The sequence below is a fragment of the Asparagus officinalis genome, unplaced genomic scaffold (assembly GCF_001876935.1).
Source record: "Asparagus officinalis unplaced genomic scaffold, Aspof.V1 AsparagusV1_Un326, whole genome shotgun sequence".
Lineage (NCBI taxonomy): Eukaryota > Viridiplantae > Streptophyta > Magnoliopsida > Asparagales > Asparagaceae > Asparagus > Asparagus officinalis.
The window spans coordinates 163,193-178,000 of record NW_017972591.1 but is presented as its reverse complement, the minus strand read 5'-3'; the positions used below and the strand labels follow the sequence as shown (position 1 = coordinate 178,000).

Genomic DNA, 14,808 nt, shown 5'->3' with positions numbered 1-14,808 from the left:
GCAAGGAAAAGTTTCACAAACATGAAAATTATGGGAATATTTAGCGTACCTCAGCATGCACAGCCACAAGACAATGTAGTAATTCAAGAGTAGCATCTCGAATACCCTGCATAATTTACAAATTATTTTTCAACAATAAAACAGAAGTTAATGCATATGGAAGGATTAAAAGATGAGAAAAGTGGGAACATTGATCAAATTTCACTTACCTTCACTGCAGGTGCACCTCCCCACTGAACACCAGAATCGAAGAGATAGTTTGATGCAGCAACTCTGGTCAAGTTTGACTGATTGATACACAAAAATACAATATTAATATGTACAGAACCGGTAGAAGCCTAGCAATCTACACCTCATTTTGTCTGTTACAGATTTTACAAAGACAAATGACAATGTATATCAAAAGTGCAGTAAATGATGGAAAGCACTAATAAAACAATTTAATCTATGTTTCTTACGACTTCACATCTAAAACATAAATACAGGAATAAAAAGAAATTTCTTGACAGGTGTGTGTACTTAAATAATAACAATGCTTTCGGAGAAAAGACTCAAAATTTATGCAATTCACAACTTCCAATTATACGTCCATTGAGAACATGCATGTTCAATATCAATTTCTAACCTACAGTTTGAGATAGGAGCCAAGGAGATAACAAGCAAATACTAATGCATATATAATTCATCGATTGATCACAGGCTCAACCATTGCGTATAAGTAACTTTCATTCCCTAATCTTTTGCATTTAGGGATAAATAATTTTCTCAATAAATGAATGAAACTCTTAACTGGCAAAGCCTCTTAGTAAATAATGCACTTCACACTAACCTTTGCATATGTGTAACTTTCCAGGACTTTCTCCTCAAGAGCTGAAAATGATGTTACAAGATCTCGTATATCAGCATACTGTTCCTCTTTTTCCCTGTATTAGGCAAAATTGAAGTGTTATTACAAATACAGCATTTTTACATGGTTCACAAATGTCCAGGTTCATTGTCCATCAAAAACACCAAGGTCATTGATGAGCATGAGGGACTTTATGCAATAAACCATTATAATGTAGCATGGTAGAGCAAACTCTCGCAACAAGAAGATTGTGAATATGAAGAATAATTGGTTTAGAGCTATACTCCAACTAGGTACAGTTCAAGATGGTTAGAGTTAGTGGGGCACAATATCTAGCCATAATAGTGAAGGTTTGCAATTGCTTGTTTTGTCGGACATATCTTTTGCACAAGCAATGCATTGCCTGCCTACAAAGTGAAAGGCGAAAACTTGATTATATTTGCAAAGTGGGGTTTAGGTATAATTTCATTACAACTTCGCCACAATAAAATAGAATTTTTCATAGTGAATAAAGTACGATGAAGACCAAATTTTATGAGGACGTAAACAAGACATTGACCCTCTAACTGATCGAGAAATTCTAGCAAAGAATTTTGCGTAAGAGAGAGTGAGAAGGATTGTACTAGCAGAGAAATCTACGGGTACAGGAATTATTGCGTAAGTGCTAGGACTCCAGTCAACAGATAGGGAAACCTAACTACTCGATCATGTATTTTAAAGGTTGCCACCAAGAATCACCATACAAATATGGGTTGAAAAACAATCCAAAATTAATCACTTCCTGTAATACTCTTGTTCGCCTACTACAAATGTTCAGTTCTGATTCAATTATAGTTCCTAAAATGCTAAAATATATTTTATTCCTAGAAAAATAGTTTTCTCTAATTAAATATAGCAAAAAAACCTAAAACTTAGCTGACAGTGACAGCTAAACAGATCTAATAGCTGCAAATCAGACTTTGTCTGAGTTCTCACCACATTGACCACAATTGAACATGAAGCATCAACTGCCCAACAGCAGATTGCCCATGATCCTAGAAAATTATACTTGTGAAACATCCAAGTCTTCTTTAATTTCTTGGTATGGTAAGAGGGGTTTAGGTATTATTCTCAAGTAGCTAGAATTTTGGTTTAGATCATAATTCTGAAGATCACAAAAAGCTCGCCAGGTCAATGTAATCACATCATAAACAAGCTTCTATATCAAACAGCTAGTGGTAAATATTGGAGAGATATCTCAAGAAAGAAAAGGAAGAAACATATTTATAAGGATCTCATCTGATAGAAGAAGTGGTGCTCATGACATACCTAAGCCATATGTGTTTGTACTTGTTGTATAGACTATGGCAAAGTTCATCTTTGCAATACCCAATGTTACTCAGGACGATTAGAAGCTTTTTATGGGAATCACCTACAGCACCACCAGAATGCACACCAGGCAATTCACTTTCGAATCCATTCATATAGCCATTTTGTAAATGACTTTCAATATTCGATCTATTTTCTGAGAGTTCACCACCAATCCGTTCAAGAGAACCTAATAATTTCACAAATTCAAACTAATAGTCAACATGAAAAGAATAACAAACTGAAGAAAAGAGCTGAAAAACAAATTGATAGATCTCATTGTTTCAGTATACCTGCGAAATCCAGGAAACAGTTCAGAATTGCAATTCTAGCAGCTTCTTGTATTTCATTAAGGTGGTCTGACATGTCCACAAATCTTGTAGCCTCGCTTCTAAGATTCTGAATCATACTGGAAGAAATGAAGAAACTAATTCAATTTGAACAGGAGATAAGACTATTATCACAAGAGTAAATGAATGTTTGACTAGCACTAACATCATTTATTTTGTTTGAATTAAATATCAATGTGTCAAAAAGCTCGGTATGAAGCTCACTTCATGCATTATCAAAATATAACAGTCACAATTTTCTACACAGACAATGACCTATAATATCCAATTTATGAAGCTCAATTTATTTGTTCAAAACTTATGCTATTTGGCATAAAGCTTACAGTCTTGTGCTTCAGCACAGAAAATTTTTTGATCCCTGCCTCTTTTACTGTTGCTCCATCTCTGCCACTGAGTAGTTAGAAAGATCTGCACCAATTTTAATCTACAAAATAACCGGGTGGAAGTTATACTAGCATCTAATCTTTCATTGGCATTAATTGTATTTTTTTTCCACACTGAAGCTTCTTTGTCTTTCCTATTTCTCTAATCATCTATCACATCACTAAATTCCACCAATGAAATACCCACTCTTTTCTGCTGCATGATGCAAATTAGATGCAAAATTATTTTCTTTCCTTGTATATTTATATTATTAACAAATTCTCAAGCTTCCACTTTCTTTGAATTTATACTTCTCTTTATTGAAGGATCGAGCCCTTCTCTTTGTGCTTTTGCTTTTTTAAATGTTGGTTCGAACGTTATCAATATCAGAAATACACAAGTTAAAACTCCAATTATCAGATGCAAAAATATTAAAGCATAGTTATCGCCTACATTACCTTATGTTTGCCACCACAATTTACATTGTTGAGGTGTGCAATGCAATAAGGGAAACAAAAAATAACATCGAAATCTCGCAGTGCAAACTTCTTTTTTCTCTATTCAGTATAGTTAAGGGACACTTCCTCTAATAACCTGACTATTATTACACTAGTCTGTTTTCCTCCATCAACGATGATCTATTGTTCCGAAGTCCAAACTGACCACACTCAGCTCTTCTAAGTGTTATCTCCTCTGTTAGTAACGATCATATCCTTTCTTGCTCCCTCAAAATCCTTATTCAGCTCTATAATACTCCTAGACGTGCCACGTAAGACACTATTACACAACAGTTATGCACTGTGGTCCTCATTGCACATTACACAAACCATATCATTTCTTGGGAAGGTACCTCTAACTTCTTATAGGTAAGCACTTGTTAAACATTTTAACTCATTATGGGCGAGGACAGATTTTTTTTTTTTTTTTTTGAATCCTATATTTTAGCTTATTTCACTCATCTTTCTAATTGTAACTACATCAAGTAAAATATGTAAACTGCTATATTCAGTACCCACCGAGCCTTGCCAAGCTGTCTTGCATAGGTTTAAGATTCCTTTCATGCTGTCTTGCATAGGTTTAAGATACCTTTCACAAATCATTTCATATGGACTTACAAGCCTATACATCATCTTATCTTTATGCAACTCTGGCTGTTTCTCCAATGCACCCATTCCTCAATTAATTATCTCAATTTCATATATCATCAGGCCACACATTCTTGTTCCAACATGCTACAGCCCATAAGATAACAACTTATCTTTCAGGAAGGAAAATTGCAGACCAATAAATTATTAATCTATTATCTCATAGAACGAAAATTCACTGTAACTACTAAAGAAATTTAACAGAAGAAAACAATATTCTCATTTGTTATTAACAACAAGCAAATACTTACGCATCAATCTGATTCATCGCAGACACTGTCATTGCTCGAAATGCCAGGGGCAAGTAAGAAATTGCATATGGAGATTTGTTCCTCTCCAAAGTCGATAAAGGAATCCAAACTTCCTCTTTGGATATCTCCTGAGTTGTTGCCCGCATCCACGTGCATAACCTTAGTATATGGATCTTTGTAATTTCAAAATGAAGGGAACGCAAAGATTTAACTGAAAGAATCATGCAAAAAATGCTCAGATAAAAGCTTCCTAAACACCAAGAAAATGTGTAGCTTTAAAAGAATAAATAACTACCTGCAATGGGCGGCGCAGATTCTTTTCCCTCAAGAGCCAAACATGCTTTAGCTATTTCCTTTATAGCATCACTCATGTATGGACAAAGAATATTTGATTCTTCAAAATCTCGAAACGTGCTATGAACCTGTCACAAGAATAGCTTTTAAGTCTTTCATTCTTAGAGTACAATATGAGAAGTAGAACAACGGACTGCATGACAATAGAATTAAAAAAGAAACATGCTTTAAGGAGTGGCATGAAATAAGCACTGTACATAATATTGTGTCTTCATTGAATATAGAAAGGAAACATTAAGAGGCTATTTATTTAGCAATAACATAACAGGAAAATATATCAAACTAATAAAGTGTTATGTCATTTAATACCATTTAATTTAAAGCACCGAAGTCAAATGAGGTTAAAAATGCTTGCCACATCAGTGTTACGCAACTATGGCTATGTCAGTAAAACTTCGGAAGCTTGCTTTCCTGGATCTTCAAACATCAAGCATAATTTGAGTTTGTGTATATTTTAAATACACATGTACACAAAAATAATACTCTACACTAAAAATCCCCTTCATTACTGGTCCACATAACGCAGATGAGGTTATCAGAAAGGATTTGATTAAACCCAACAAAATAAGGGTGGTTTCACAAAGAAAACTAACTGGAAAAAAGAAGCTTATGGATAAATAGACATAGACTACTGTAGAATAAAGTTTAACCTGCACTTGGTAGCTAAAATGTCTAAACATCAATATTATTACAGTTGAAACAGATAACAAAAAGAAAGATAAGTAGTTCAATTTTTATTGTGTAACCATCAACTGGATGTTGGTCAAAGAGGACTTATGCAGGAGATGCTTTTATTAATGTTCACTTCGTATATATTAATTTATTATTGTTAGTCAAAACAAATGAGAACTCTAGATCAGAGTCCCCATTGATACAAGACTGTAATCTGTTTCCTGGCATATTTGCATGTATTATATCAATATATGCACAACAATTATTCTCATGAACCAAAAGGTCCGGTTGGTCCACAAACACATGTGCTGTTTACATATTATTGGTTGTTTTTAACTAAACCAGAGTGCTTAAGGGGCCAGTTCCAGAAGAGTCCGTTGATCAGTCTGATCGTGCTTGAAAAAATATTTTCATAGACCAAGGGTTTCGATAACATGAACTTCCAAACACCGCTGCGGAAAGAATACATCTTAAAAGTTTTTTTTCTAAGGCTTTGAACTCAAATTCATCAGAAGGGGTAAACTTGCAGAAAGCTTGTAATTTACTAATTAGGACAGATGCTATCTTCCATTGTCAAACTTCAAATAAGTAGTATTATATTCTTTCTTGAGATTAATGTCTCTCGAGACTGATGGCATTGTCTATAAAAGAGGAAATTCTCCTATGGTTATGATAAACAAACTCTCTACACCTTGGGTTGAATGATCAGCATTGTCCATTGTTTTTACTTTCTAGTTTATCAGTCTTCTCATACTGCAATCTGAGCACGGTATTGATCTGGATTACCTGCCACAGAATATAGAGAACCTATAAAGGTGTACTCTAGATGTATTCAATCTTCAAAGTCCGCACCACAGCTCTTCGAAGTCTATTCTTCAGATATACAACTGGGTAGAATGTTAACCCAATTAAACACATTTCTAACTCTCCATATCATCCTGAGCCAGTAACGTTTGATCTTGATGTTCATATTGCCTTATGAGAAGATAGACATCACTGTACAGCATGACAGCTCATTATTGGTCAAATTTTGTCTCTTATGATCATTTTCTTCCTCTTTTAATGCATTTCTTTCCTCTATTAACAAAACTCTATTCCCAAATTTTTCTCTATCTATTTCTTTCAAGTTGGAGAGAGGCTTTGCAGGAAGAACTTATAGTTCTTGATAAAAATAAAACATTGGATTTGGTTCCTCTACCATAGGGGATGAAAGCAACAGGCTGCCGATGAGTTTATGCTGTGAAATTAAGATGGTACACTGGATAGACTGAATGCTCGCCCAGTGGTGAAAGGATATTCACAGATACACAAGTCAATTATCTGAATACTTTCTCCCATGTCGCTAAGATGACCTCAGTAAATATGTTCATCCCCCTTGATGTAATCCATCATTTGGGTAGTCTATTAGGTAGACATCAAAAATGTTACCTAAATGATTTCTTAGTGAGGTCTATACATAGAAACTATTTGGCTTCCTGCACAGGAATCAAGGAAATTGTAAATTAAAAAGGTACTTTTGTAGTTTAAACAATCCTCCAAGGGCTTGATTTGGGATATTTACTCCAGTAATTCAGGACGTTGGATTTTGATGCATACAAAACATTGTTCAGCCTTTGTTCGTCAGCATAGTGGAAAAAAGATTACTTCTACAGTACATGTTGATAATATTGTCACACAATGATGAACAAGGGATCAATGATTTAAAAGCATATTTGCCTATCACGTCAAAGATCTAAGCTATTTAAAGTATTTTCTCGGGTATTGAGATGGCTGCCTCAAAGATGACTCAACAGAAGTATGTCTAGAGACTAGATCTACTATTTGAGATAGAGATGTCAGGATGCAGACAGCTACAAGCACCGGCCACCGACACTAATTTGCTAACTGCTATCGAATCCACCGACACTAATTTGCTAACTGCTATCGAATCAGTAGTAGTTTCTGAAAATGATCCAGAAAGGCAAACGAGAATGGTTGGTAAGCCAGACATTTCCTTTGTATTAATTGTTGTACGTCAATTTTCATCTGCTCCTCAATCAAGTTATAACAGCAGGCAGCAGTTTGGATACTCTGATGCTGAAGAATGCTCCGGAAAAGAATTTTAACATTCTGATTGTTGTGACAGTCACATAACAGTTTTTTCTAATGCCAATTTGTCTGGTCCACAGGTTAGCAGGAGATTTACGGCGGGATACTCCGTATTTTTTAGAGGCAATCTTATCTCTTAGAGAAGAACCAGTGTTGTATTTCGTTCTAACGCAAAGTTAAGAGTATTGAGCAATGGATAATACTACCTGTTAGTATTGGATTTGGATAGAAGCACATACTCAGTTTTGGCCTCTACAGTCTAATACAGTTACATTGTGAATAGCAACCGACAGATAAGCTAACCAAGGAGCGTGTGTTTTTTTTCCTTGCCACACCACGAGGCGCTATAGGGGAGTCGGGTTGTTTGGAATGCAGCCCCAATTGGGCGGTAAATTCCGTCCAAGGCTAAATAGCGGTGAGATACTGATAGCGAACAAGTACTGTGAGGGTAAGATGAAAAGGACTTTGGAAAGAAAGTCAACTTGTGCTTGAATTTGCCAGGAGGGAAGCGAATGGGGGCCGGAGATACGCGCCGGCCGAATGCGGAACGACACCTAACGGGGGATGTTCCGTCGCTCGGCTCGGTGCGCGGACCGTTGCGGGCCTCGCTTTCCTTTTGTGGTGGGTAACCAGACATCAATTCATATTGCAGAAATCACAGTTTTCATGAACATACGAAACATATTGAAGTAGATAGTTATTTCATGCATCAAGAGAAGTCAGAAGCATAAGTATTTTATTTGTAACAAGCTTGGCATGTATGATATATACACACACACATAGACACACACAACTTGAAGGGAAGTGTAAAGGAATATATTAGGATATCGAAATCATTGTTTTATAAAATAGGCTGGGCGTCCTCTAGCCGCTCGCCTAGGCCTAAGTGATATCCTAGGTATTGGGAGCACCTAAGGGAGCATTAGGGGCTTACATGAACTGCATCAAAAGGGGTATATTGCTGGCTTAGACTTGCTTAGGTATAGTAACAAATGAGGAGAATGGGCTAAGTCAAAATGGATCAGATCAAAACGTTATATCCAAATCCATCTTAGGTAAAGAACGAGGATAGTTGGATAGGAATTTGAATCTTCAAAAAGAACCCTTCCATTGTTGATATTAGAAACGCCTATGTGTCGCTTAAGCATCTACCTACATGCTTGACTGCTAGGTGCTTGGTCTGGCGCATAAAAGTGCATAATGCGTTCCAGAATATTGATCAGAAAAGGATATATAGAGATATGGTAAGGTAATATAAGAAATGTGTTGAGAGGATATATTTAGAATATTTTTGTGAATATGTATCGCATGTTTTAATCTCTTGTGAAATAAATAATTTTTACTAGGGCTCACATTGAGCTTATTGATTTTCCTCAGAGCTATTCTTCTCAGATGAGTCATAAAGACACTCCAATAAAGAGCACACGTTTTAATCTCGTGTTATAAATAATAGTTACCAGAGCTCTCATTGAGTTTCCTCATTTCCCACAGAACCAGTTGGAAATAAAAAAATTGGCTTTTAAATATTTCGATCATGATCAAGCTTCGGATCAATATTTTCTGTTCACCAAATAATAATTTGAGCCATCTATTTTTCCTACATAATGCATGGACAAAACATTTTTTAAAAACACTTGGTTCTTACATTTGGAACAAGTCAAATGATGCGAATCAATTCTAGAGTGAATTGAAAGAAAGATGTCCCATCATCAAATTCTCAGGGGACGCTTCAAGTCTTTCAAGAGTCTCACTTGTACATACGCATATATAAGTGTATAACTACAAATTTTGCAAAAAATATATGGTTTGATAATTTTGATTATGATCTCACCAATACAACTCGAGTTGATCCTATTAGACCCATAGTATATATTGTACAGATCAAATAGAAATTTCATCATGTTAAACATGGTCTGAATCTTTTGAATACTAGAAACAGAAAACATACATTTCTCATAATTTTGTACTTAGACATCGTATCATTTCAAATAGACAAATTTGAATCCCATGTTACTTAGACCTACTATCCAGAATATTCTAAAACACCTAAAATTTCTTGTAGGTTTTTGGACTGTTTGTTCAAAATCCATAGGCTGGCGAACTAAAATAGCCTCCAAATAACAGTATACTTAATGGGTTAATTTAAATTGTCTGCATCCAATAAGAAATGTCTGATAACTAACAAATATTGTGGTTACACTAACACCTCAGATTAACGGATCATATGAAGCACAACTTTTTGATAACCACACATACACTCGCATGTAGCACATGCATGCGCGCGCACACATACTCTAGATGCAAACGGTATATTAACAAGAATAATCAATCAGTAAATGTTGCATGCAAAACCATCTAGCTGTCTGACAAAATGATGTAAAAAGAATAATCGTGAAAAGGATTTCAATACCAAAAAAAAAGAAGTTTCTCATAAAAACAATACGAAGGAGATTCTATACCTTGACCTCATATGCAGATATAGTACCATGAACCATTTCAGCAACTTCTTCTAGAGAATGACTTGAGTACTTCATGTCACCAGCCTTGTCCTCACCCTTAGACAGGCTAGGTTTGGAATTTGCCTCAGAATCAAGAGGAACATTTGCAGCAGTGACCTGGAAAAACAAGCGGTACATAAGAGTGAACTGAAGTGCGAAAAATCTTGGAACATTCAAGGGGAACCTTGTTTCAGTTACAGGAAAACCAGATAACCACTGCAACTTTAACATACTGAAAAAAATCTTGCTCAAGGAAAAGAACTCAAAAACATTAGGACAACTAACTAGATCATGTTTCAGCAAGAAAGCAACTAGTTGCGGAGTATATTTGAGGTAGGGCATGTGTGCTATGTCAAATCTAGCAAATGCTCATATCTTTTTAAACCCTTTACATTTGGCATATGCCCTACACTAAAGTGTCTAAATCCATATAAATACAAATTCATAAAGTTGAGACAATTTCCTAGTTAAAATTTTTAATACATTGTTGTGTTTTATAATAATTGAAAAAGTTGTGTACTAAGTGTGCCCTATCTACTGTATGATCCTGTCTTCACCCTTGAAAACAAGCATTGTATTAGCATAAACTTTCTACAAACCATCCATGGCAGAATTCATGCTTGATGATTCTCCAAAGCTAAAAGCACAATTGCTGCAAATTCCCGCTTGTTTTTGCCAAATTTAGCTCACATCCAAAATTCCAAATACAGTTCAAATTTCGGCATTACCCAGTGATAGCATCTTTATTAGATTACTAGTTATTTTTAAAATGAACGGTAAATATACGATATTAGCGACAAAGTATAACAGGTCCGCTTCAATCTTCAGATGTGTATGTGGTGTGTGCGTGTAAACACTTCACAGGGATTATTCATTTTCTATACTGGAGCAGGATCATCTCTGCTGCTTCTGTTAACTTTTACTTTTGCTAATATTGCTATTGCTGTATTGCTGTCATTGTTGACTAGGTAACTCAAAAGAATTGCTCACGGAATCCCTATAACCTGCAAGTATTTTGCAGAAAAGAAACTGCATTCATATCATATATGAGTAGCATGCAAATAACTAGCAAAAGTTTTTACAACGAACGAGAACAAAAATACAATGAGGTGACTTACACAAGTCAGGTGTCATCATAACAAAACAAATATGCTTAGAAAGAAATAAATCAAAAATTTTACACCACATAGAAAGATCACATTAATTCATTATATTGATAACAGTAGACAGGCCTCAATGAAATTACCAGCCAAAAAGGCTCAGAGAGAGCATATGTTAAGCTTTAGTTAAGTCAGAGGGAGCACATAGAATCCTATCTGATGCATGATAAACATCAAAGACTAGATAAATTAATCTAAATTTTATAAGAGCCATGAACAGTTGATGGTAATTTTATGTTTATGCTTGCACGATGTGAGAGATTATATATGTATAGTAATCAATATAAGGTGGTGAATCTTGATTTTTATGTGGTCAGATCATTACCTACTTTTATGATATTCTGCTCAACAAATATGAAATATCTAAGGTTAATAATAGAAAAGGAAATAACTTAGCTTTCAAAATTGACACATTCGTAAATAATAATCTAGTTTATTAAGTTTTCCAAGCAAAGTAAATCTCCACAGATACACAGAACTACTTTTGCTAGTTCAGATTATTCTCTTCCTGTCTACTGGACACAACCTCTTAGATCTAACTACAAGAATTATTAACAATGTGTCACAAACAAACAAAGAAATCATTATTAGTACCTTTGCAAACTTTCCACTGAAAACTGAAAGAGCTAATCTCCAAAATGCTGGAACATGTTGGATAAGCACAGCAGTTAATTGTCGAATATAACACAACTACTTTTGATAGTTCAGATTATTCTCTTCCTGTCTACTGGACACAACCTCTTAGAGGTAACTACAAGAATTATTAACAATGTGTCACAAACAAACAAAGAAATCATTATTAGTACCTTTGCAAACTTTCCACTGAAAACTGAAAGAGCTAATCTCCAAAATGCTGGAACATGTTGGATAAGCACAGCAGTTAATTGTCGAATATACCTTCCTCTCAAAGCATCTACTTCTTCTCCCATGAAATCTGTCTCAAAATCGCCAGAGTCCCGGATTGAGGAATCAACATCAAACTGGCACGAATAAACAAAACATATAGAAAATTATTTAAATTATTCCTAAGCAAGCTGAATGAGTAATAATTAAAAGTCCCATGTCCCAAGAGCTGTCTGAACAAATAACTTCGGTCTATGAATGACAAGAAGCTAACACATGTCTTTCCATGCTTAAGATGTGAGTCACTAAGCAGTAAGCACTAACGCATGTGATGTAACTAGAATGAAACTTAGCTATAGCTAAATGTGCAAGCTGTTGCCTGCAATTCATACGTGGTGGTTTATCTAAACATGCCATGATAACTGTTTATAATTTCCTTTGTTTTGCATGACCCTCCTTATTTATCTTATCTTCAACGCACTTAAATCCATAAGAAAAGTTAGGAAAATAAATCATGAAACACAAGAATGAACTACAGAGTAAGCATCAATAATAAACTTAACACTTACAGACTTGTTAGAAGCTGCCTCCATCTCGCATCAGACTGCAGTCTCTCCTGCATCTCACTGTGTAGAACTTCCATACGGGCTTCGTGCTCCACAGTGCACTTCTCAAGCAAACCTCGAACCCTACGGTTCTGGCGGAAAAATTATATGATGCATTGTGATGTAAGCGAGTATTGAATGATCAAGAAACCCCAAGTAACAAAGCTACATAATCTTGAGCTTGTTCTGCTAATTTTAAGAAAACAATCAGTGTGTACCTGGATATGAAGATAATGCCACACTGGATCAGAATCAGGTTCCAACTCTAACAACAACCTAACAGTGTTCTCAAGCTAGAAACACAGAAAAAAAGTTCATGGTAAGATAACTTGAATATGGGACTTCCAAAGGGATGCAAATGGTGTCTGCAAGAAATTTTACTCTAAATATGGAAACCATCAGCCAAGACTTCTATGATTAATTGGGTATTAACTGTGCAGCAAAACTTTATGTTGATAGCGGCACTAGAAAAGAGTACCAGAAATGAATTAAAAATGAGCTTACTTCAGCTAGGTCAAGCTGTGGATCTTCCATCGACTTATAAAGCATACTCCTAAACTCATTCATCACTTTTTCCACCTCTTCTAAAACACGTTTTAGTATCCCCACCTGCATGAAAACAAATATATCATATGACAACTGAACAACTGAACTATAAAAGAATGGTTGGAACGACCCTAAGAAATTAAATGACAGCCCCCTATTTTAAGGAACAAGAGCCAGACATGATGATACTGAGCATAGAATTTATTCTGTTCCTAAAATAAAGAAAGAAACTTACAGATATAAAACATGGTTCAGATACGAGACAGAGGCATCCACATCATACAAAATGTCAAGCATAAACATAAATGCAAAACAATCACTTCAATTTAACAGAATCCAATGTAAGAATTTCAATATAAATCTTCAATCTAATTAAATTGCAATAAATGAAGTAAAAAAAAGGATCACCACATATAGAAATAGATAAGCATATGTAGACAAGGGTCAAATGTACAATTAAGAGAGGAAGGGTGCCAAGCATATGTATATATTTAAAAGTACCAAAGAATGATTGATTTACATTGACAATGAAAAAGAAAAATATTTTGAAAGAAAGGATTCATTTGAGATATACTATACAAGTATCAAGAGAGTACCAAGAGGTACTGATGTGATGTGCACTTGACAAAAATATATGTTCATTGATGCAAAGCAGTCTATAACGATTCAGGGAAAACAACAAGAAGAAGGAATATGACACAATATACTAAAAGTTGAGATAGATAATAGTAGGACAATAAAGAGTCATTGAAGCAAGTTAGCGGTAATTATTAAGGGGGTGTGTTAGTCAATTGGGACATTTTCATGCAAAATGGGATAATTGTTAAAGTGGAATAATTTTTCGCTAGTGGGATATTTTAGTGGGATAAAATATAAATAACAACAATTTTGTGAAGCGGGATATATTGATAAAATAACGCGAGATAAATTTTTATAATCATGAAATATATATTTATGCATTTTGAAGATATAAATACAATTTATGTATTTTAAACTTACTATTATTGATTGATAATTGCTTACAACAATGTTCTTTACTATTAAATAACTTTTGGTTAGACTATAAAATATTGACAATTATTATTATAATGATGGTCTAATGATGGTAATAACCATAATAGGAAAGAAGTAAAGAAAAAAAGAAATATAAAAAATAACAAAATAAATATGAGTTCTAGTTTTTTACCACCTAGTTCCAAGCTAAAACTTGGAATAATTTGAGAGACTAGAACTCATATTTTTATATAAAAAAATAAAAAAATAAAAAAAGGGGATAATTTTGTACCATATCCCAATTCTAGTTTTGTTAGAGTTCTACTTGACTAACACCGTAAAATTTTGTTCTAGTTTTAGTTCTATCCTATGTTACCCGAGTACTTCTATAATGAAGCCGTACCCGTACCGGACACGTACCCGACACTTTCCCGTACCCAAACTTCATGAACACTTCTTGAATATATGCATGCATTTATTACAACATGTTATTAATTTTATATATATATATATATATATATTTATATATATATATATATTTATATATATATATATATATAGTCGTGTCCTCGTACCCTACATTTTACAATTTTGTCGTGTCCCCTACCCGTACCCACACCCGCACCCGTACCAGCACCCGTTTCCATGCAACTTAGGTTCTATGTGACTAACATCTTAAAAATTTATCCCACAGATTATCCCAGTTCTAATTTTGAGTTCTAGGTGACTAACCCCCCCCCCCCAAA

At 34.7% G+C, this 14,808-nt stretch overlaps 1 protein-coding gene across 1 annotated transcript in view; it reads right to left on the bottom strand.

The window, feature by feature from the left end:
• LOC109827622 (exocyst complex component SEC5A-like) overlaps positions 1-14,808 on the bottom strand; it is a 43,559-nt gene that overhangs the window by 13,046 nt on the left and 15,705 nt on the right. The window contains 12 exon segments of the mRNA XM_020394639.1: positions 50-106; positions 210-287; positions 830-923; positions 2,156-2,384; positions 2,488-2,603; positions 4,304-4,514; positions 4,599-4,725; positions 9,877-10,032; positions 11,882-12,055; positions 12,484-12,615; positions 12,742-12,816; positions 13,028-13,132. Of these exon segments, the coding sequence (XP_020250228.1) occupies positions 50-106; positions 210-287; positions 830-923; positions 2,156-2,384; positions 2,488-2,603; positions 4,304-4,514; positions 4,599-4,725; positions 9,877-10,032; positions 11,882-12,055; positions 12,484-12,615; positions 12,742-12,816; positions 13,028-13,132 (1,554 nt within the window).